Below are 23,452 nucleotides of genomic sequence, written 5' to 3'. Positions count from 1 at the left end.
ACTCACTGCTTGAGGGTAATTTTTCACCGAAAATATCAGCAAATCTCTCAGATATTTTAATGTGATACAGAGGGAATCTTTTTCTCCGAATAGTGTGTCTCTGTACCTAAAATGGTTCAAAACGGTTCATAACTTCCCCTTCCTGCCCTTATACCTAATTAAAGGTTTTTCAAAAATTCGGGGGCTTTATGCCTTATAAATCGGTTAATATATTAAATATCTTAGTCAAGTTAAGAGAGCATATAGTCTTGGATGTAATGTACCTTGGTGGTGAAAATGAGTGAAATCGGTATAGGAATTACCTCAGTCCTCAAATACTATATATGATGATTTTCGTTATTCTAGTGAACTTCATGCCAAATATATGGGTCAAATTGTGTGTTATCTTAATAAAACTATATCAATGAATTGCGAGCGTATAAAATGTTCGGTTGCACCTAAGTTTAGCCATTCCTTACTTGTTCTTTATGGTTTCAACCATGGAAAACATTTTAATTATTATGTGTAACAATTCTTAACTTTATATAAGAATAATTTATATTTTTTTATTCAGTAAGCTGGTATAATTACTTTTACTTATTTTTGTTTTTATTTTATTATATTTTTTTTCATATATATTTTACTGCTCTCTCCAGTTTTCGTGTGTATCCTTAATACTAGTATTACCTTGACCGCCAAGCTGCACATTGCCCATTTCCAAATGTTTACGTTGAATTTCCTCATAGGTGTTGAAGAATTGTTGCGTCTCCTGTGCCACCTTGGTGAGCAGCTCAAACCAAATTGCTTCAGTCAGTTCGCTAGCGCCAGCATACATATCGTTGCGTGGTGTCATGAAGACAAGTGCACGAAAATCGTCAATGATTTCACGCAGCGGTTTGTGAAACGTTGAGTTGTCATGATTTTCTAAACATAAATACACACAAAGTTTTAAATAGAGTATTAATTAATAATTATTATAATTTTTACCCTCAACTTCAGGCAATAAGAATGTGTTTATCTGTCGTTCTCCTTCCTGTGGACGTGTTTTCTTTTGCTTTTGCTGCTCGGTCGTTTGTCCCACATAGATACGCAATTGTGAATCCTTAAACAACGCGCGCAGCATACGATCCATGCGCTCCTTTTGTGTTGCTGCGAAATCCTGTCGTTTGGCGCGATTTTTTACAAACAGCACGTTTGGAAAGTAATTGCTAACGAAGGGTTTATTATCATGTGATGGCTTCATAAGTTCGGCAAATTGCAGTAAACGTATGAAATTCATATTAAAATAGTCATCTTGCACCACAATCAGCAAATGGCATACTGTTAGAAAACTGATTATCTGACGCAGATCATCCAATTCATTGGTGGTCATATCCTTGCGATAAGAGTTGCACATCACTGGCGGACTGTCAAGCAATATCAGACGATCAGCGGTGATAAACATATGTGTAGATTCGGTGCGTGAACGCGCCGAGCACTTGTGTGGCTTTAATTTGGTTGGAAAGAAACTATCCTCCTCCACAAATAGTTTTGTGTAGTAATCATAATTGACATCGTCGTTGGCCAATATATTCATAATAGTTGATTTGCCTACACCTTGTGTGCCTATTACGCCAACTACCAGAAAATCTGTATTCCCCTTCATAAGTAATTTGCGCGTACTAGCATTTATAACACCTGTTGAGGAGATGACCGTAGCAGGACGTGTCATTTGTGGCAGCGGTTCAATTAGCTGTACATTAGTTGTTGCATTTACATCATTCACAGCCACATTTGTTTGTTGTGTTTGCTGTTGCAGCTGCTCTCTAGTTGTTACTGGACTGACAGCACTTAAGCCCGGACTTTGCGCCACCTCACTACGTGTGACGATTATTGTTTTTAGTGGTGCCGAATTTGCATTTGCGGAAGTCTCTGCCACCTCTACGTCATCTCTGATGTCTGTGCGTTGTTTAAGTAATATTTTTGGCTGCACTTCTGTTTCACCATTGCGACGTCCAGCTGCATCTTCCTCCACATTGCGTTTGGCCAGTATTATAGGACGTTTGTCTTCAGTTTGCTATTGTTTAAGAAGATGTGTGAAGATATAATTTTAACAAAATATTATAAACAAATGTACCTTAATCTTGCGATACCGTCTGCGTTTCCCATCCGACATTATGAATAAATAGATTTTATTAATTCGAGCTTTTAATGTTTATTATCGCTTTTAAAACGCGTCAGCTGAAGCTGTGAAGTTAAGTCAAGTAAACAAATTTGCTGCCAGTGACATAGGCAAGGCAATATAAACTGGGGTTCAAGTGCTTGAAAATTAACTTACTCTTACAAATTTACAACCTATAGAGGAAACTTAAGTAGTTTGTGCTAAAATAAATAAAGAGAAACTGTTTATTGTATTCTATTTTATTAGCTGAAACCTTTCCGTTTTTCGTAAAAATATATAATTTTGTAAAATATGAAGCACTACGCCCTTGTTTTTATTCTCAGCTGTTCAGCTGCCAAACGCATGTAAACAAAAGCGAATTCACCACGACTGGAAAACGCGGAAGGTTTTCGTATTTTTTAGTAAATTAACTTTTTATTATTGTATAAATTTAAATTTTGCAAATTATTTAAATACGCCTAAATATGCCTATGATAGTCATATCTGGTTTACCGTCCAGCGGTAAAACCACACGTGCTAAAGATCTGCAAAAATACTTCACTGATAAAGGCAAGAAGGTACACTTCATTTCGGAGAATATTTCCATAGCCAATGCTGGTTTTGCGAAAAATGAATACTTTGCCGATTCGCAAAAGGAGAAACAAGTGCGTAGTGACATCAAGTCGGAAGCGCTGCGCTTACTTAATAAAGATGACGTTGTCATCGTGGATGCGGGCAATTACATTAAAGGTACGCAAGCGTGGTATACACAAAACCCAATTTTATTACTTAACGTGTTTGTAGGCTATCGCTATGAGTTGTTTTGTGCGACAAAAGCAGCACGCAGCACGCAATGCACACTCTTCTGCGGCATACAAGAGGCGCGCGCCTGGGAGTTAAATCAGCAGCGTACAGTTGAAGATGTAGTGCCAAGCGGTACGAACAATACCACAGACAATTCTAATGTGCCATACACACGCGAAATATTCGATGCGCTCTGTATGCGTTTTGAAGAGCCACATGGCAATTGTCGTTGGGATAGTCCACTCTTTGTAGTGTTCCCTGACGATACGCTTGATTTGGAAGCCATCTATAGTGCGCTGTACGAATCAAAACCCTTACCGCCCAATCAAAGCACACAGAATGTAAGTGCAACAGAGTTAAAGCATATTGTTTGGTTTCCATTTTTTTATGTATTCAAATACCCCACAGCCGCCACTAAGCGCCACGAATTACCTCTTTGAACTGGATAAGTTGACGCAACAAATTATAGCGGACGTTTTGGCTGCGCGCAAAATCGGCAATACAGGTGCCGTGCCGGTGAAAGGTAGTCAGGTGAAAGTGGAAGTGCCAGCGGGCGTAAATGCGATACAGCTCAATCGACTGCGTAGACAATTTCTTAATTATAGCAAATTACATCATGCCACCACAAGCACTTTGGATAAAGTGCCGCAATTATTCGTGCAATTTCTCAATTCTAATTGTAATGAATAGCGCATGATTTTAGAAAAAATATACAAAACGAAAATTTAAATTTCTTATTAAGAAGTGACGTTTAGTAAATAACAGTATTTTCATTTAAAAGAAATTGACGTTTGGCATGGCAGCACTGTTGCTGGATTATACTACTTCGTGGTGGAGTTTCGTTCTATCGTGTGGTAAATCACATAATGACCATCTTTGCAATTAAAAATCTCAAATTCTTTGTTTTGCACGTTGATATATTTTCAACAACAGTTTGATTTGTTTTTGAACGTTATAAATATTTTATTTTGCTTTATACAGAGGTGTCTTATCTCATGTATTACTAACATTGTTGGTTGCAAAAATTTTTTCAAAAATAAAATATTTTCCATTTAAATTTGTCATATATACATATGTATATATATAAGCATGGCATAAGGAAAAAATTGTGAAATTATACGTCATTTACAATATTTCGCTGTAAAAATGTTATTTTTTATAATTTTCCAAGCACTATTATCATCAGTTTCCAGCATCTTTTTGCCAATTAGCACTTGAAATGAAATTGATATTACTTCATATTGTTAATTCTTTGCTTAAATAACTAGATATTAGATTATTATGTTAATGTGATATCTATGCATTTGTACCGTGTACAGTTTAAATCAACTTAAAAACACATTTCATGTTCGAGAATTCAATTTAATATGTCCATACTTACTACAAGCGTTGAAACATGCCGCATAGCCATTGAAGCATTTCATCAATTAAACCTATTTATATATTGTAGAAAGCTATGTTTGTCAGTTTAAAAAAAAAAAATAAAATCCTATAATTGCAAAATTACTAATAACTAAGGCTATTAGGCAAGTTATTACACCCTGCACAATTTGTCGTCTCCCGCCTACGTTTGCTCAACAACCGCAATACCACCAAACAGTACTATTGATGCTGGTAAGCATTTCGATAACCATTACTGTAAATATCTACATAGTGGTTATTCGTTTGGTTACTGCTACCCTCACCACCAGACTCAGCTGCATCATCGTCGCAATGTGACTCATTGTCAGTGCTGTCTGTGGCATTTGCCGGTTTTCGACACACCCAAAACAAACTTTCATATTCACTTTTCAGCATGGATTGTGGATTTTGCGCATACTTGGTGCGCACACCCGTCTGACAGCGTAGAAATTCAAAACCAACCATTTTGATGATCAACTCCAAGTTCTCGAAAGTGGGTTCGATGCTATTCTCACCTTGTACATCGCTAAAGTGATAGAGTAGTGGACCCAAATTCACCCAAATACCGCCGGGTTTTAATATTCTGAAAAAAAAAAGAAAATAAAATAAATGAAAGTAATACAATTATAGATATTTCATGAAGTGAAACATAAATTTTGCGTGCAAATGTGCTTCTCAAATGTAAACATGTAGCATATCGACACACATAGCACTTAAAACGCTTGACAGCGCGTTTTTAATACGAAAAAAAAATGCATACCTAAAAATAGTTTCAATAAAGTCCACAATATTATTGCCACAGTCAATAAAGAAGCATGTCGCGACACAATCATAGCTGTTTGGCGTTTTGTAGACCTGTAAGAAAAAAAATATTCTTTAGCATGAATTATATGCATACATACAAATGCAGATATAAACTTAGAATTATATGTTAGTATGTATGTATGTATGTATATATAATAATAATTATATGTACAATAGAAAATCGTTTCAGTGAAACTAATTATAATGTACGCATAAAGGTATAGTGAACAAATATGTGCTTTAAATTACGCTTTAGTGAATTTAGCAAGCAAATAAAACTTTTTTTATTTCACAGTTCTAAATTATTGTTGTAAATTTTTTTTTTGTAATAATTTTTTTTTTATTTCTGGATATAATTTTTCCAATTATTTTTTTTTAATTTTTTTCAATTATTTTTTTTTTTATATTTTTTTCAATTTTTTTTTTTAATTTTTTCAATTACATATTTTTTTAATTTTTTTTCAATTATTTTTTTTTATTTATTATTTTTTTCAATTATTTTTTTTTTTTTTGTTAATTTTTTTCAATTATTACTTTTTTTTAATATTTTTCTCGATTATTATTATTTTTATATTTTTTTTTCATTTATTTTTTTATGTTTTTAAATTTTTTTTAATTATTGTTTTTTTTTTTTCAAATAACTTTTTCACTTTTTCAACAATTTACATACCTCCAAGAAATCGCCCGCCGCTATCATTATATTGCCCTTTGGTGGATTTTTCGCCGGACAAATGTCAGGAAAGCGTATAGGCGCCACCTGATCGGCCATACGTAAATTATTCACGTATTGATGCACCCAGGGATAGAGTGTGTATTTATTCTCCTCGGTGCAACTAAAATAATGCAGACGTATTAGTATTATTTGAAAATATAAGTATTTCAAACGAAATACTTACAGATTCAAGACAAAATATGAGGCAATTAACATGAAATATGAAAATTCATTGCCCTCACATTCATAACCACGACAGGCAAGCTCGTAGGTGAGACGACCAAGTCCGGCGCCAGGCACAAGTATCTTCACCTCATTCAAGGCACTGAAAGTTGAGAAATGTAATGAGTACAGTTGCGAGTAATGTTCTTTAACTTGTTTGTACTTACAATTCGCCAGGTTTGAAGAATTCCTCGACGGCATCGATGATCGGTTTGTATGACTGCTCACGTTCCTCTGCGCAGGCTGCACTCCAATCGCGCGCAATTAATTTGAGTGTCGATTGGGCCTTTAAAATTTTAAAAGGTTCAACATCAGCTTGCTCTGTTGCCTGTGGCAAGTAAGTTTATGATATATACATAGTTTACGGTTGATTGCAATTTTAAAATTGCAATAAGTGCTTTTGCTTTGAGACTAATTGAATAGTTAAGCTATACAAAACTTAAACTACTTACTTTAAATGCACAAAAGTTATATCAACTATATATGTATGTATCTATAATATTTTGAAAAAAAAAAAAATCTCTTACATGTTCCATATCTTGATGTCTTATTTTTGTAGTGTGTCCATCGCTATCCTGTTGTGACAAATACTCCGAACCGCCCATATCCATAAAGCCGACATTGTCACGCAGCATTTTCTTAATCACCTTTTGATTTTCATCAATGCAGTCTCTTACTACACGCAAATGATTGCGATATTTAACCAACATGTCCTGATGGCGTTTGGGAAGACTATTGAGGTAGCTTTCAGTCTTGTTGACGCGAGCATAGCAGTATTTTCTGAAAAAAAAAAAAAAAAAAAAAAAAACAAATTTTGTAAACAGATTAGACTATTACTAATCAATAAGTATGACAGCATAATAAGCAGTAGTTTATCTACATATGTATATGCTATTGATATGTGCGCCATTCCAGCAGTTTTAATTGATTGTACTTTATCAAACATGTATGTAGTGTCGGCATTTCTCCTAACTACATAACTATTTATGTACGCTATCGCTTATCACTTGCTACATACGTGCATACAATGAAATCCAGACGCATTATAAATTCGCTTATTTTTAGCTGTTGTATTTTGTATATATGAAAATTTGGTTCAAAGACCCAATGAGTATTGTTGTCACTAATGAATACATGTTGAGCGGCATATACTCCTGGTTATAACCTCAAAAATTCAATTATTTACATGCTATCATAAATGGCACAACAATCCCAGCCAAATAAATACAGCGCACTATTAGTTGTACTTATATATGAATTGAAAACATACACTTACTGATAATAACGCAAGGCCGCTACAATTTTTTGCATATGCTTACGATCTTCTTCCGCCTCCTCAAGATTGAGCATTGGCGGATCGGAAGCGAGATTACTGCCGCTGGCATTTGTGGAAGCGGGTTTTCTTGAGCACGACGGCTGTTGTGAATCACTCATGTCGGAACACGTTACTTAAAACAACACGCTGAAATGCTCAAACTATATATAAAACTGTTGATTTATCCAAAATACTATCCCCACATATGCTAGCGATGTAGTGCAGGCAACGGCGATCACAATGTATTATTCGATAGGTGTTTATGGATAACTGCCTTTAACAAAACATTATAACAAATTAAAAATTGAATACAAATTTGTTTAAATATAAAAAAGATAAATAATTTAAATTGAGATAAGCGCAAGAAAACTAAATACCGTTCTATATTACACCACACAAGCAGCACCTGTAATTTCTCAACACAAATAACTTCCAATGTAGAACAAAGACAGATGTGTTTTCGCATAACATTGAGTGCACATGATACAACTTTTTTGCAAATGTTTTTAAAGTGTATATCTTCAAATATTATTTTCAATAAATTAAAGAGCTTTATAAGATTATTGGCTAACGGGGAAATTAGTTATATATATTTATATTATTATATGTACATATAAACATTAGATAACCTTGATATAAAAATTAATATTTAACCATTGGAATTTTCTGCAAAGAAAACATTCATAATTCCAACTATACTATACATATATCTTCTTAATGTATAATATACTGTTGTTATAATGCGAATTTATAATATAGGTTTTATCTCTCTTTGAAAAGTTTTATTACTATTTGAAATAGCTCATATATATAAATATTTTTTCAATTTTTGAATTTATAACCGCTAAACACCCTGTGTTTGTCATAAATAAACAAAAACATTACCCCTCTCACCTGACCCGGTAAATCAGCTGTATTGCTATTAAAAATAGATGTGTTTTGTATTTGTTTTTATTTTGAATTTTGATCTCGAATATTGTTTTTGATCATTAAAGAAAATATCTTAAAAATAGCATATGCTAATGCGTCAGAAGAAGGCATATTCTATGCGGACGTGCCCACAAAAAATAGTAGTGCACGTATGATTGCCAATCAGGCAGTTTCAAAATAGAATACTGAAATAACTACTACTAAGTTGAGTGGGCTTAATAAATAATTGATTTTTACTTGCGTGTATTTATTTATTCGTCGAAATAAGTTAATTTATTTCACAATACTGTGCTGTATTATTTATTAGTGCCAAGTAGTGCAATTAATTGGCGCTGGCACATAAGCCGAGTCTCTCAACACTTCAGGTGAGTAACTGCATCTCTCAATAACACTATTTCGTTGTATGATTTAAAGTAATTTAAAATGTTTATATCTAATATAGCTGCAGTCGTTCGAGGACTCGCTGATTGTTAAGAACGTAAAAATCAATGCCAACATTTCTACGCACGCAAGAGTTCAACCAGCTCTTAGTCGCTTTCCGCAGCGCAACGCTGCCGTCGACAAAAACAACAACGAAAACTACTGCCGACAACCAACGCATTGGCAAGTGTAACAGCCAGGCGAACAGCAGCAGCATGAAGTCAAATGCACGTAATGGTAAAGCTATAAAACGCGGCGATCGCCTGCTTACCGAAAAACCATTTGCGTTTGTGCTGCAAGCCAGATATCGTAAAGAACGTTGCGACAACTGCTTGCAAGCGTAAGTGTTGATGATGATGACGTCAAATTGATACGTCTAACAAGTGCACACATAATGTATTCTCTTTACAGCTGCAAGGTATTGAAATGCGCTAACTGCCAATACGTGTACTACTGTAGTCGGGACTGCCAAATGCAAGGTTGGGTGCTGCACAAAATCGAATGTCCATTCCTAAAGCGCATTTACCCACGTATTGTACCCGATGCCGCACGCATGCTGTGTAAAATAATCATCAAATTGGATAAAGGTGGCGATCTGGTGCGTGGTTATTACACAGAAACCTGTTCACGACGCTTTCGCGATATGATGTCGCGTATGTACTACTGATGTGCTAAATATTTTTTGGCATTAAAAAAGTTGTTTATTTTATTTACTGCACAACAGATTACGCCGAGATAAAAAATGATGCACGTCGTCTAGAGCATTTGGAATCGTTATATGGCGTGCTGCAGGACATGATGGGTGACAGTGTAATCGTGCCAAATCTAACGGAATTGACGAGCATATATGGCAGGGTATGCATGAAATGTGCTAGTTGTTATTGTTGGTGTTGATATTGGTGTACTTAAAAAATTTAAAATTTAATTACTATGAGCAATTGTTGTCGTCGCACGTTTATGCATACGTCATTACTGTTGCACGTAAACGTATGTATATACATATATATTCTAAAATGTAAACACAGTGGCTGCCTCAACAAGTTTTTATTTTTTCGGGCAATTTGCCAAGTATGCGAAAAATGCGGTGTCATGCACTCGCCAAAAAAAAAAAATAAAAAAAAAAAAAATCAGCGTTAAACATTGTTGACAGCACAGCTGAGGCGCCAATTAATTTACATGTTTGTGCTTTAATAAATGTTTTTGTGTCAATCATAAAGCTGCATATGACGGCTGCAATATTTGTGATTTGTGACGCATAATTGTCAGCATGCTGACAGCTTGCTCATAATACTGTTGTTGTTGCTGAATTCATGCATTCATTTACACATTGCAGCTAATCACAAATGGCTTCAGCATACTCGATCCAGAAATGAATTCAATTGCCACCGCAATTTATCTCGGAGTCTCGGTGACAGATCACAGTTGCAAACCAAATGCGGTGGCCACCTTTGAAGGCACTACGCTGCATATACATGCCATCGAAGATATCGAATGTTTGGATTGGTCCAAGGTTGTACAGCATTGTCGAAAAGAAATTTCACTTTTAAAATTATACATATTACAACACACACCACTCACTTTGCAGATCTTCATCAGCTACATAGAGTTATTAAACACACCAGCACAGCGACGCGCTGAACTGCAAGCAAATTACTATTTCTTCTGCTTATGCGCGAAATGCACAGATGCACGAGAGACGCATGAAATGCTTGCAGCCGCCTGTGCCAATAAGAATTGTAAAGAGTTTTTAGACATTAATCTCAATAATTGTCCGCGTTGTGACGCTGGTGTCAGTCCGAAACAACGCAATTCCTACAATGAGGCGATGTCAATCACCAAAACACATTTGGAGAATATGAAGGATATTGCCTGTGAGTGTGCGGCTACTATATGTTGCATAAAAAAAAAAAAATGAAAATTTTACTTTCACAATTCAATTTCAGATCTTGATGTGTGCAAATTATGCCTGACCAAGCAAAAAGGCTATCTGCATCCACTAAATGTTTGGCATTTAAAGACATTGGATGCGGCCTTCGAAGCCGCTATCGATGTTTCGAAGTGGGCCGAAGCATTGGAGTTTGGTACAGAGCTCGTGCCGGGTTTTAGGTAAAAAAAACAAGTTTAAGTGGATTTCTTAAAATTTTTATACTCGCAACAAAATTGCTAAGAGAGTATCATAGTTTTGTTCACATAACGCTTGTTTGTAAGTCATAAAACAAAACGAGTGGACGAAATCGGACCACTGCCACTTGGTATAAAGGATCGCACTAGGAAGGGATTTATTTTGATGTAAATTTTTTTAGAAAGTGGTCGTGGCCCCGCATCCTAATCAGTTTTTGTACATATCTCTCAAACTTCTAAAGCTATATAAACCAAACTTTTTACAGTCACCTCTCATACAAAGGTTAGGTTGAAAACTACTAAAAGTGCATTAACTCACTAACAAAAAACATCAAAAACACCAAAGGAGGCTGTAGTCAGATTAAAAAAAAATAGAAAATGGGCGTGGCGTCGCCTACTTATGGATCAAAAACCATATCTGAAAAACTACTCGACCGATTTCAATGAAATTCGGTACTTAATACTTACTTGATACTGATAACAGGGATAGAAAATTGGCGAAATCGGTTCACAACCACGACTACTTTCCATATAACTCAATTTTGATTGTTTTCACATTATAATGTATACATAAGGAACCGATGACTTGTGGAAAAATTGTCGAAATCGAACTACAACTTTTAAATTTTTTACTTCTAATAGTATGTCTCCGCATCAAAAACTATTAAAATCGGTTCATAGCTTCCCCTAGTTCTCATATACCTAATTATAGGTTTTTCAAAAACACGGTGGGCTTTATACCTTATGAATCGGTTAATATGTGAGATATATAACCAAATTAAGTGAGTGTATAGTCTTGGATATAGTGGATCTTGATGGTGAAAATTAATGAAATCGGTTCAGGAATTACCTCAGCCCTCAAATACTATATATGGTGAATTTCGTTTTTCTAGTGGACTTTATGCCGAATATATGGGTCAAATTGTGTGCTATCTTTATAAAATTACAGCAATAAATTGCGAGCGTGTAAAATGTTCGGTTTCAACCGAACTTAGCCTTTCCTTACTTGTTTTTTACATGTATTTCATAATTATTGTTGCATTTTTTAGAAAGTATTATGGCGATTGGCATCCACTATTGGGTATGCTACTGTTGAAAATTGGCAAAATCCAATTGTATAAAAGTCAGCTAACAGCGGCCACAAACAATTTAAAGGAGGCACAAAAAATATTGCAAATCACACATGGCCGCGAACATAGCCTGTTGCGTGCGCAATTGCAACCAATGCTAGCGCAGGCCATAGCTGAAAGTGCATAACCGTTACTAATTTTTTCTATGCAATTATATATAATATATGTATGTATGTAGTTTACCTTAGTGTAGTTTATTTCAAATATTTTCTAGCAAATGTAATGTAGAAAAAAGACTTAATATTTTTGTTTTTGTGTATCGTGCGGCTAGTAAAATTTAAATGATTTTAGTTAAGGCCTTAGCGCGTCGGTCCGTGTTCTGGAAGAGTGCACGTATAAGATGTTTGATTTCCTCCGCTTTATAATTGGCGGTTAATATGCCAGCACCTTCACACCACTGTTCGGTGATTTCTTGCAACGATGCGTTGAGTATCATTTTCAATTGTTTCAGTTTCATCCACGACTTAATGTGTATGACATCATGTTTAGACTGTGTGCATAAGTGGCATAATAAGTGTAAGATAAATTAAATAAAGTAAATATTTGACTTTTACCTTAAATAGTGTTGGCACTTTTTCCAAAATGTCCGCGATCAATTCACTCAACTCATTCGCCACAGTCGCGGATATGTCTTCCATAGCAAGTATGCGCCGTATGATTTCATTGCAAAAATCGTGTAAAATATCACAAAATGTCTTATTGTACATGGCATCGGGCAGCACGTTCAGCCAAACATTTTTCAGCAAATCCAACTGACGCAGGCACTGGCGCAGTAATTTCAGCGGCGCTGTGCCAACTGTGTGTGCATTCGAGATATCTGCAAAAAATGCATATAAAATAATATATTCTTCATACAATATATTCATCAGTAATTACCAAACTCTTTAAGTATGCCCATTATAATTTTTTGCTGATAGTTGATTTGCACATTCAGATATTTACTGCCTGTCATGTGCAGCGTCTTCACCAACGCCGGATATGTGGGTATGTCTTTGTCCGAGTTTGTAGTAACCCAATGCGCCAGAAATTGACAATTATTGTAGAACAAAGCCGACTGCTGTGGTATGCTCTCCATCAGTTTTTCGTGTATAATAGGCACTTCGCTCAAGTATGAATTAAGTATAACACCGATTACATTTATTAGACTCTCATCCTTGGTTTCATTCGACTGCCGCAGTATGCGTTCCATTAATTTAATAAGTTCCTGTGGCATGTAATATGTATCAGTTAAAACAAATATTTTATTTATTTTTATAAAAAAAATTATTATTACTAGTACGTACCAGTGTGCTCTTCGATACCATGCAACAGGGAAAAAGGAATGGATTCTTAGATACTTCCTCGGCAGAGTTGTTCTCAGCAATCAACGCCATATCTTGCAAGTCTTTACGCATTATATCAATTGCGCTTTCCAATAGTTTATTATTAAATTCTTCACGAAAATATGCTTCGAATCTTTCAGCGAAATCACTTAAAGTGCGTTCAGTTTCTGCATTGATTAAAAACACATCGGCTAAAAAGTGTTCAAACTGTATGACGTCCTCTACGAGTGTTGACTCTTCATATTCACTCATATTTTTAGGTATTGCATGCATTAGGCATTCATCTACAAGTAAATTCAATAAGCGTTGCTTTATGTGATCGCCAATAATGGAGAATACTTGTTGATCACTGGATACTGAAACGTTTATGTTGGCCAAACAATCCAAAACAAACTTGATATTTTCGAATACTTTAGTGTAAGAAGGTCGTAAACTTTTGCTCATTTCTTTGAGTGAATAGGAGAGTGTTAGTTGTACGTGATTAGGGTTCTCCTCACTATATTCCAATGAAACGGGTTTCAATATAATTGGTTCAAAACAGTTTTCCAATAAAAAATCGCACATTTTTATTGGATTATAACGTGCCTGAAAGAAATGTTAAATAATGTGACATAAAATCACAAGTTTTTTGGAAAATTTTTATGCATCATTACTAAACAAATACCTGAAATAGCGCCATTACTGTATCTTGCAGCTGATTTACGTCTTTGGATACTCGTAGTGTAACACATTTTGAATGTGAGAAGGGTTTTTCATTGAATTCCACAAGTTCCTCGAATCGTTTTTGCAGATCTTGTTGTAAAATATTTGCTTGTATTTGATATTTCACTTTTATCGTATTGTAGCAATTGCATTTTTGGAAAACACGATCCACATCACTGCCACTATCACAGGATATCAAACTTTTTAACTTTCCTAGCAGATCGAGTACAACCAAATACTCTTGCTGATCTTTTATGCATTGAAACAGTTCATCTACCTTGAGTATACGATAGGAAACGCGTAAACCTAACGACATTTCACGGAATTCGTCAATACAGGCAGCCAACTCGGAATTGGCTTGACGTAGTGCTTCGCTTGCCTCTCCGCTGACTGTCTGTAACAAATATTCAGACTCGCGCACTAATTGCTCACCTTCATCGAGAAACGCGTCGACTGTTGTTTGATTGGGCATGAAGTCAACATAGTTGTCTTCGATATTTTTACGTATGCTCTCCTGGAAGCGTTTAATTTGCGACAAGATTTTAGTAATTGTGCTCTTGGTGACTTCGGAGTCACCGCCGTTGTTATCTTTCAGTATTTTTATGATATTGTCGCCATATTGCGCCTCTGCTTTCATTTGAAGCGCCATATTAAAATTCCACTATTTTTTTATTGTATTTTAATATTTAATTGTGAGTTAAAAGTTATATTTATTGAAAATATAATACGCCCGCACAAGTAGCAATTGGCAATTGTAACGTCAACAAAGTGGTGAATAGTTCAAATAGACAAGCAGTGTTGCATTCACATTAAAAAATTTAATAATAATATTTGCAATTTCGACTCATTTGTCAGTTTTATTTTATATAAAGTGTAATGTTATGTTAAAAAATAATTAAAACTTAAATTAAATGCATTAAGTACATCACCTTTGTTATATATATATATATGTAAAGTTGATTGTCACATTTGGTGAACTTATGGCACAAGGTGGTGAATTAATTATTCGTTTACAAAGATTCGCAAAATCACTATTTCACCAATGTACATATTTAGTGCGAATATTTATTAAAACCACAAAGTTAGAAATTATTTTAAATTTTCCCACAATATTATAATGCGGTATGCTCAAGTATTTTATATATCCATATACCTTTTGGCTGTAAGTTTTAAAGATGTCCTATGCATCGTTGACCCGGTGTCTTTATCCATTGGAGCTGGCGTTGGCCTTGGTGCACTATATGGGTTTAACTTTATGAAAGATCAAACCTATTGCCGGGTAACAGAGTGTTGTAATGAGCGCAGTATACCGGGGAATATTGGTAGTAAGTTATTTTTGTATTATTTGATTTCCATATATGTGCTCGTTTGTGTAATTCTTTGTGATATTCAAGATCTAAGAGATATGCTACAGAAAAGATTGTACGGCCAACACATTGTTAAGCAGCAATTGATATCAGCGTTAGAAGCTCATTTCAATCCGAGAATTTCCTCACGAAAACCACTGGTAATGAGTTTCCATGGCACACCAGGAACTGGTAAAAATTTTGTTGCTGAAATGATTGCAGAGGCCTTGTATGAAAAGGGAACAAAAAGTCGTTTTGTACATAAATATATGGGAAGATTAGATTTTTCAGTGGAAAAAAATGTGCACATCTATAATGTAAGTAGTGAGGTAGCGACAGATATGTGCAATAATTCAGATAAATATGAACTTTCTTATTAAATAGCAACGCATTTATCGAGACGTGGTGGAGGGCATAACAGAATGTCCACGTTCACTGTTTATTTTTGATGAAGTGGACAAAATGCCTCCCGGAGTTTTTGAGTCGCTAGCATCCTTGGTGGATTATAATGCGCTTCCAAACAAATTAGATGGCTCTAAAGCTATATTTATTTTTCTTTCCAACTTAGCTGGTGTGCAAATATCAGATCAACTAGCGAAAATGTTAAAGAATGGTGAACTACGCGAAAATATTAAGTTAAGCGCTTTCGAACAAATACTAGAGAAAGCATCATACAACTTAGATGGTGGCCTAAAAAAAGCCGGTTTGATAGAGCAACATGTAATCGATCATTACATTCCATTTTTGCCACTTGAAAAGAAACATGTCTATCAGTGCACATCTGCCGAATTTATGAAATGGGAACGGTATCCCCATAAGCAAGTCATAGAGTATGATTTTTATATGATAAAAACATATAAACTTGTTAGTTAACATATTTTCTGTTTTTAGGGCTATGCTTCAAGAAGTGATTACGTATGATCGCGCACATGGACTTTTCTCAACATCAGGCTGTAAAACCATAGAGAAAAAAGTAGCTACAGAAGTTTGGATTGAAAAACAGTCGGTTTAAATTTGATTTATGTATTTTTTTTTATTAAAATAATGGCATAAACTGCAAACTTTTTTTTATATTCTCTACCATGGGTTCAGCCATTTCATTCGAGCATCACGTTTTAATAAATCTGTATCTAAACGTTTGGGGTCTGCTTCAAATGCTTCAGCTGCCTCAAGGCGTTCAACAACCGGACCAATTTCCTTCGTTACAATACATTCTCCATTCTCCTTGAGTACGGTGTGTTTAAGATCTTGCGTACTTGGTTCTCCATATGGAAATGTGATCGGTGTGACTTTAATTAAATGCTTTATTTTCCACAGCATAGCATTCACATCGGGTATGTTTTTCACTACTGTGAAATCACTTTGCTTTCCATCAAGTCCAAGATCCTTAAGAATACGCTTTTCCCAAAAAGGGTTTCCTTTGACGGGTTTTACGCGTTGAACGCGGAAAAGTTTTGCTGGTTCGATTGGTGGGTCCTCATGTTCAGGGTTCCTTTATAAAACCATACAACCAAATAGTTTATTACATATGCTTACAGATTTACGAATGCTTATGTACTCACATTGGATAATAAATAATTTTGCCGTATTTCTGTCCATCTTTATATAAGTATTTCTTATTATGTTTGCCATAAGCACGCACCGTGTTTGTCAGTAATGTAGCGGGTTGTAACAATTTATGTAAATCCATTATTTTTTATTTAAAACTGAAAAATGTTCACGACAATTCAATGAACAGCTGAAATGCGGTAAGGTTATGAAACAACAAAAATCAGCTGTTCGAAGTACAGTTCGAACGGTGTGATGTATTTACCAAAATTGACAGTACGCATGAAAATTGATAACGAATGTACGGTCGGAAAATTGAATTGGCGGCAGCTGCACGAATTTCAAAATGGCCGTTGTGAATAGGAATAGTTAATTTCCTTCTGCCACTCAAAAATTTAAGTGAATGTTTAATATTATTACAACTGCTGTTATATAATTGTAAATAAAAGAACTTGATCAAAATGTTGCAGTCACAAGTGCAAAGAGAAGATGAGGATATATTTCGTACACTAAAACGCAAACGGAAGTCTGAAGGATATCTGGATGCCACTGCAGATGTTACTACTGACAAAAATACTTGCTTTACCAATTCAGCTTTCAGCTCTACGCCGAAAAAAGTAGTGGTACGTAGGCGTGCTCCAAATCCAATAAAGAACAATATTGTGGAAGATCCTTGCTTGGAAGTAAAATCAATTGCAGACATAATTAAAATTCCAGCTGAAAAGACAGATTTGCCTAAAGTCGGTGCTGATGCACTCGCACAAAATCCGTACGAAGTTCAACGTAAACCACCCAAAAAGAAAAAACGAGAGACCGAAATAATCGAAGCATGCTTCGAAAATCCCGCACTAAATTTGGAGCTACCAGAAAAACAATTTAATCCATACGAGGTAGGGTTATTTAATTACGTTGCAATATAGAAATATTTAAGTAACAACTTCATCTTCTTTATTAAGGTCTTACGCGAAACGCCTGCAAAACAAGCTAATGCTTCTAAAGCTAATTGCTTTGTAAATGCAGCTTTAAATCTACGCACACAGGATGTATCTACAACTAGAAACCCCTTTGAGATTCAACGTTGCCAAAGCGATGAAACAACTACTCCCGGTGTTGGCGTTGAAAACGCTGGCTTGGAAGAAGGTCAAGTAGTTCCAACTGACTTAAAAATATCTTTGCCCTTTAAGCCTACTGTTGGTTGTCGCATAGATTTCGCCAATATACCTATTGAACAGCTAACGCCTAGCAAGTTGCTGGCAGATAAGCTAGTGTTTTCACCGGTCTTACTGTTGCCAAAACGTTCGTTGGATTCCGCAAGTGAGGATAGCAGCATGGATATAGGCAAAGAATTAGATCGTTATCAGCTGGAGTTAGAGAACAGTATCAATGAGGCAAAAATGCGCAAGGCAATAGGACCATGTATGAAATCGAAAAATACCGAGTTGACTTTAAACGTAAACGTCGAACAAAAAATCACACTCAACCAAAGATTGGCAGAAATAATCGAAGAGGATGAAGAAAATGATGACAATGAAGAAGATGTACCAAAAACAAATAATTTACAAGAGTGTATAATTGAGTCACACATTGAATTAACTGGTAAATTACAAAGTGAAGAAATCGTAAAAGAAACGAGTGAAGTTGAGGAGCCGCAGAACGAAGATGTTGCATATGCATCTGACACTGATGAGGACGACATAGACTTCAAGGCACCCGCACCATTTGTGCGTGCTTACCAACGATCCGCACAAGCTGCTGGTAGCAAAGAGTCCTTGCACTCCACCGGCTCAAACGATGCAACCGATCCTAAGCGAACACTAAGCGTACGTAATATAATACGTAAATCGCTACGAAAACTAATGCATCCCACCAAGCATGATGATTTGGTTAAGGATAATACTGATGAGAAAGAAATGCTGGAGAATGAAATGGTTGGAAAGGAGAAGCAACATGCTAGTGCATATAAAATTATACGAAATAGTTTAAGACGCAAAACAATAAATAAACCTACACAAATGACTCAGCAAGCAACGGCTCCAAAAGCGGAAATCTCCATAATCGATACCAGTGAACGCACAATGAAACTTAGAGCAGAGTTATTAACGCATACAGAAGGTGAGCGAAAACACACATTACGCAATAGCCTACGACGTTCGACACGCGAAATGGGACAACACTTGATGAAAACTGTGTTTCACAAAAATCATGAAGCCTACGAGCTAGGCAAATGATTCAAGATTTAAGTCAGTTACTTTTTTCCTTGTTGTGTACTGCCACACGTCATATTTTATTGTTTAATTTTAAAACACAATGTTAAGCACCCAAAGATGTTAGCTGTTAATGCTAACAAAGTTAAACTATTTAATTTTTTTTGTCTCACCAATGTTGCACACCTTACTTTTTTATAATATGCGTTAAAATATATGCGTTTTTCAATGAATTATTAATAAAAAAAAAATGTTTACTAAGCGTATATGAAAACAGCAAATGCTGTAATATTACCTGTTTATTCATGCCTTGAAATTAAAAATTAAGCGTTTATTATATTTTAGATTTATATTTGTGTATTTTTTTTTTTTGGAAATTTTCCATTTATTTATATTTTAATTGATTTTTTTTATTATTACACTTCTTTCGTCACTAAACTGCAAAGCATTCAACATTGTCGGTGTTTATTATTATTACTTTTTGTTTTTTGTTTGATTACAACATTAATTGTTTGCAATTTGTTTTGGTTGAAATTTTAACTTTTTACGCATGTGTAATTTTGTTTTTTTTTTCTTTTTTTCATTCGAAATTTAATAATTTACTTAATATGCTACTAAGTTATCTATGAATTGCAATTGTTTGCTAACTTACAAACTAATGATTTCTCTCCAACAAACTATTGATTTTTCTTGTTTATCAAATTATTTGTATAATTATTTATTTTAATTTTTTGTTTTTGTTGTTCAAAGTACTTTCACTTATATGTATAAGTATTTCAGTTGCTACTTAAAGTAATTTCATTTAATGCAATTTGTTTAACGTTCTTTGATTTTGGTTTCATTTCAATGTTGTATGAGGGTTGCTTGACAACTTGCGATAACTATATTAATTATTACTACAAATGACGTTGTTGTTTGTCGTATGCATTAACGTACATACAATACATATTGAAATAGCTAACCTAATGCTAATTGCATTTTTTTTTATATTTTTTATCGAGTACGCAATAAGTTTATTTTTTCATTAGTACACTCGTAATATATGGTTATATTTAATTGTAATATTTTGCGTTTTAATATGTAATACTATGTAATAATAATTCCACTACATGTATGTGTATGTATGTATGTTAATGTGTATATTTGTATAGCTTGGCTTTTTGTTGTTTTATTTTTTTTTTTATGTTTTAAGAAACTTGCCTAACAAATTACAGACTCACAAAACGACGTATCATTAATTGCTAAGGTTTTTTTCTCTGCTAATCTTACACGAGCACTTGGTTATAAGTTTAATTGTATAAAAAAATTGAAAGTTTTATATAATCCTTGCTTATGAATCAGTTGAAATGCTGAAGGTGGTTACAAACAAATGCAATTCGTCTCTATTTTTACGGTGGCAAATCTATAACTCTGAAACTATGCTTAGTTATTACTGAACTCATTAGGCGTGTGAAGCACAGAAATATTTTGTTTGAAAATAATTTCTAATAAATTGTATGGAAAAATTATGTGAACAAGTTTTCAACAAGCAGAAATACGTAAACAAATACATTATATGTATTAAAGAAAAGATAAACAAAATTGCGCATAACTTGCGAATTAGTTTAACAAATATTCACTTCAGTATTTTGTTAATTAGTTTCTTTTATTTAAGACTTCAGTATTTTGTTAATTAGTTGCTTTTATTTAACATACTTATATTCTCGTAATTACTATTTTAACCGCTTCTAATGCACTACACTAATCTACTTATTTACAGCTCAACTACGAGTCTTTCATACATTATATCAACGATTTCGCTCTATACATTAAATAAGTCATTATAACTACAATTCTTTTTATTTATGGATGGCTACAATAGTTTTTTAATCTGCAATAATTTGAACGAATTGGCATAAATGCAGGATAAAGCAACTGCATAACAAAATAAACATTATCGATAACAAACGTCATCGATAAACAATTGTGCACATTTGCTGGCTGCTTGTATGAATTATGAATGCGCCGTGAAATTGAAGGAAATTTAATTGGGAAATTAGTAAAATGGAATACAAGGTATTATTTGTTTTTATAAAAAAAACACAAAAATATAAAAGAAAATTATTGTAAACAGGGAAAAGTTAGTTTTGTTAGTAAGAAAACAAATTGTGAGAGCTCATTTTGAAGCGCTAATTTATTATTGAATTCATGCTGAAAAAAATGTTTACCTTTGTGCAAGTCATTTCAAAAACTTTTGTTGCTGGCATATATATGCTAATACTATTTAAAAATTGTAATTTATCTGTTTTTTTTTGCTGTGGTGACTAAATTTAATTTATTTTTTGTTCTGTTAAACCTGTGTGCATATGTTTCTGTATGGTTGTGTTGTTATTTTCTGTTTCTTTCGAATATTTTTTCGTCCTACACTTAATTTATTTGCATCTGCACAGCAGAGAATTTTTTTAAATTCAATAATTTACTTGGGTAATTTCGAAAAATTTGTTGTCACTAAATTTGCGCTTACTTATTATGCTAAATGTTTCAATATTTTGTATATTTTAAATTTTGTTTTCGTTTAATTGTTTTGCTATTTAAAGTATTTGCTCAGAGTCTACAAGTTAATAAGTCTACAATTTTTGTGTTTTTATTTTTTTACTTTTCAACATTTTTATTTGCTTTGATTATAATTTCTTTCTTTTTCATACTTTCGTGTGACATTTAACACAACTGCATTTGTTTTTTAATATTTATGTTTGCAGACAGCTTGTACATTTAGACAGTGGGTGCGTAAAAGTGTTGTGAGAGAAATAGTAACTATGCTAATTAAGAAAGTGGTGCGCGTAGGATACGCATAATATACAAATTTATTGGAGCATTTTTTGCTGACATTTTTGCAAAGGAATACACAGGTAAGCCTGTTTGGTTGGGGGGTATTAGTTGTTGGGTGTGTGTGGGGTAGTGTTGAAAGCTTACTGTAATACAACTGTAGTTGACATGTGGAAAGCGTCAGGTAAACTATGTGCTAGTTACAGTTAGGAATTTCCGCGCGCAAAGTTATATTTTTCCAGCTGGAACGTTTGCGTTTTTGTGTTTCGGTTTTGTGGTTTTGCAAAGAGACGGTTGGTTGTGTTAAAGTTGGACAGGAGTGAAATTTGCGCCAGTATTTGTAATATTTGCTTTATTGCTGTGCGTTTATGTATGTATTTACACAATGTATTTATTGTGTGAGTTGTATTATTTTTAATTTATTACTAGTTTGATTTTTGAAACAGTTCTATATAGTCTTCAACCAGTTTTTTTTTAATTTTTTCATTATACAACTTCATGTAAACTTTAACGTCCCACCAAAATATATAAAAAAATTAAAATTTACATGACAAGACAAAAAAAAAAAATAAAAAATACGAATATTTATCAGTTTATTTTATTCAAATTTGTGTTGAAATTCGCTTATAATATATTAAATATTAAAAAATAACATATACTATTATATACATTCGTCGTTAAAACTCAGGCGCTTAAAATTAGCGAAATTTTTTTGCATTTTTTATACTTATATTATATGAAAATGGGACTTTAATTCTTTTAAACGTTGTGTATTGTTAAAAAAAATTATTTATTTTTTGCTTGTTAGTCTAAATAGTCGGATAACTACTTTTTCATATGTTTTATGCTTTAACTATAGTATATCATTGTAATTTTTATATATGTATGTATATTTTTAAATGCAATTATAGACCTGAATACGGATTTTTGAGTTTAAAAAAATTCACTACACGTTAAATGTCTATTATAAATTTATGCTATTGCAACGCGCGCTTGCTGCGTGTAATAAGTGTGCCTTTTTATGTAATTTTTTTTATAATATACTTTTACACTTTCTTTAAACGCTGACAACGTTTTACAGTTGTTGTTTTTGTTTTGTTTATGTAAGAAACCCGTTTACACGCAACTGCTTTATAAGTTATAGTTTAACAGTTATTTAAAAATTATTTGGTTTTTTTTTCTGTGTTTGGAATTCTATTTTATTAGTGTCTATTTCATAAATTTACAGTGTTTTTATTTTATAATTATTAATTTCATTACGCACAACATGGCTATCGTTAATTTTTTACATGTTTCGTTTTGGTTTTCTCGTTTTTGTTTTGTTTTTGTTTATTGACGTCACAAAAATTTTATTTCGCTAACACACTTCGGAATTCATAATAATAATTTAAATGAAAATGTGGTTAAATGAAATACTATTTTTTAGGTTAGGGTGTGAGAAAGGAACTCTCTGTTATAATTAAGTTCTCATACTCAACATAAATTTTGCTGCAAAAAACACTTGCTAATATATTATTTCCGAAATCATAAATACTTAAATTTTAATA

General features: G+C 33.7%; 8 protein-coding genes across 13 annotated transcripts in view; 4 read left to right on the top strand and 4 right to left on the bottom strand.

The window, feature by feature from the left end:
- Positions 1-537: 537 nt before the first annotated feature.
- Positions 538-2,261, bottom strand: LOC105216737 (protein SMG9). The gene is made up of 3 exons (XM_011191372.3): positions 2,096-2,261; positions 967-2,035; positions 538-903 (listed from the first exon to the last, which is right to left on the bottom strand). Exons 1-3 carry the CDS (start codon positions 2,132-2,134, stop codon positions 620-622), a joined length of 1,392 nt encoding a protein of 463 aa, XP_011189674.2. The 5' UTR covers positions 2,135-2,261; the 3' UTR covers positions 538-619.
- A 243-nt stretch (positions 2,262-2,504) lies between these two features.
- On the top strand, positions 2,505-3,685 carry LOC105216736 (protein KTI12 homolog). Its single transcript, XM_011191371.3, has 3 exons — positions 2,505-2,869; positions 2,924-3,264; positions 3,332-3,685. The coding sequence occupies exons 1-3, from the start codon at positions 2,605-2,607 to the stop codon at positions 3,611-3,613; spliced, it is 888 nt and encodes a 295-aa protein (XP_011189673.2). The 5' UTR covers positions 2,505-2,604; the 3' UTR covers positions 3,614-3,685.
- A 705-nt stretch (positions 3,686-4,390) lies between these two features.
- Positions 4,391-7,845, bottom strand: LOC105216731 (carnosine N-methyltransferase). Of its 4 annotated transcripts, none has more exons than XM_011191361.3 (8): positions 7,755-7,845; positions 7,339-7,651; positions 6,590-6,842; positions 6,230-6,390; positions 6,025-6,165; positions 5,799-5,961; positions 5,085-5,179; positions 4,391-4,907 (listed from the first exon to the last, which is right to left on the bottom strand). In XM_011191361.3, the coding sequence occupies exons 2-8, from the start codon at positions 7,494-7,496 to the stop codon at positions 4,526-4,528; spliced, it is 1,353 nt and encodes a 450-aa protein (XP_011189663.2). In that variant the 5' UTR covers positions 7,497-7,651; positions 7,755-7,845; the 3' UTR covers positions 4,391-4,525. The 4 variants fall into 4 exon arrangements, with proteins under 4 accessions (XP_011189663.2, XP_028898998.2, XP_054086847.1 ...); XM_029043165.2 differs by having other exon boundaries at positions 7,339-7,647; positions 7,755-7,832; XM_054230872.1 differs by lacking the exon at positions 7,755-7,845 and having other exon boundaries at positions 7,339-7,524; positions 7,581-7,745.
- A 427-nt stretch (positions 7,846-8,272) lies between these two features.
- Positions 8,273-12,453, top strand: LOC105216732 (histone-lysine N-methyltransferase SMYD3). The gene is made up of 8 exons (XM_011191366.3): positions 8,273-8,672; positions 8,750-9,067; positions 9,139-9,380; positions 9,452-9,582; positions 10,061-10,237; positions 10,313-10,598; positions 10,671-10,833; positions 11,898-12,453. Exons 2-8 carry the CDS (start codon positions 8,796-8,798, stop codon positions 12,103-12,105), a joined length of 1,479 nt encoding a protein of 492 aa, XP_011189668.2. The 5' UTR covers positions 8,273-8,672; positions 8,750-8,795; the 3' UTR covers positions 12,106-12,453.
- On the bottom strand, positions 12,139-14,781 carry LOC105216733 (centromere/kinetochore protein zw10). The gene is made up of 5 exons (XM_011191368.3): positions 13,965-14,781; positions 13,262-13,885; positions 12,855-13,182; positions 12,533-12,795; positions 12,139-12,468 (listed from the first exon to the last, which is right to left on the bottom strand). Exons 1-5 carry the CDS (start codon positions 14,649-14,651, stop codon positions 12,256-12,258), a joined length of 2,115 nt encoding a protein of 704 aa, XP_011189670.1. The 5' UTR covers positions 14,652-14,781; the 3' UTR covers positions 12,139-12,255.
- A 218-nt stretch (positions 14,782-14,999) lies between these two features.
- Positions 15,000-16,409, top strand: LOC105216734 (torsin-like protein). The gene is made up of 4 exons (XM_011191369.3): positions 15,000-15,327; positions 15,397-15,665; positions 15,733-16,178; positions 16,240-16,409. Exons 1-4 carry the CDS (start codon positions 15,120-15,122, stop codon positions 16,358-16,360), a joined length of 1,044 nt encoding a protein of 347 aa, XP_011189671.2. The 5' UTR covers positions 15,000-15,119; the 3' UTR covers positions 16,361-16,409.
- Positions 16,356-17,126, bottom strand: LOC105216735 (39S ribosomal protein L30, mitochondrial). The gene is made up of 2 exons (XM_011191370.3): positions 16,911-17,126; positions 16,356-16,840 (listed from the first exon to the last, which is right to left on the bottom strand). The coding sequence occupies exons 1-2, from the start codon at positions 17,036-17,038 to the stop codon at positions 16,426-16,428; spliced, it is 543 nt and encodes a 180-aa protein (XP_011189672.1). The 5' UTR covers positions 17,039-17,126; the 3' UTR covers positions 16,356-16,425.
- An 80-nt stretch (positions 17,127-17,206) lies between these two features.
- The window catches only part of LOC105216730 (uncharacterized), a 230,424-nt gene continuing 224,178 nt past the window's right edge, over positions 17,207-23,452 (top strand). Inside the window, exons 1-3 of one of the 3 annotated variants that reach the window (XM_054230868.1) lie at positions 17,207-17,786; positions 17,853-19,008; positions 20,860-21,988. In XM_054230868.1, coding sequence (XP_054086843.1) covers positions 17,358-17,786; positions 17,853-19,008; positions 20,860-20,912 — 1,638 coding nt within the window. In that variant the 5' untranslated portion in view covers positions 17,207-17,357 and the 3' untranslated portion in view covers positions 20,913-21,988. Of the gene's footprint in view, positions 17,787-17,852; positions 21,989-23,452 lie in introns of all 3 variants that reach the window. The other 2 variants (XM_054230867.1, XM_054230866.1) reach the window with 2 other exon arrangements.

This window comes from Zeugodacus cucurbitae, chromosome 5, assembly GCF_028554725.1.
Source record: "Zeugodacus cucurbitae isolate PBARC_wt_2022May chromosome 5, idZeuCucr1.2, whole genome shotgun sequence".
In the NCBI taxonomy this organism is placed as follows: domain Eukaryota; kingdom Metazoa; phylum Arthropoda; class Insecta; order Diptera; family Tephritidae; genus Zeugodacus; species Zeugodacus cucurbitae.
Note: the sequence above shows the minus strand (reverse complement) of the source record. Positions and strands in the feature narration are given on the sequence as shown.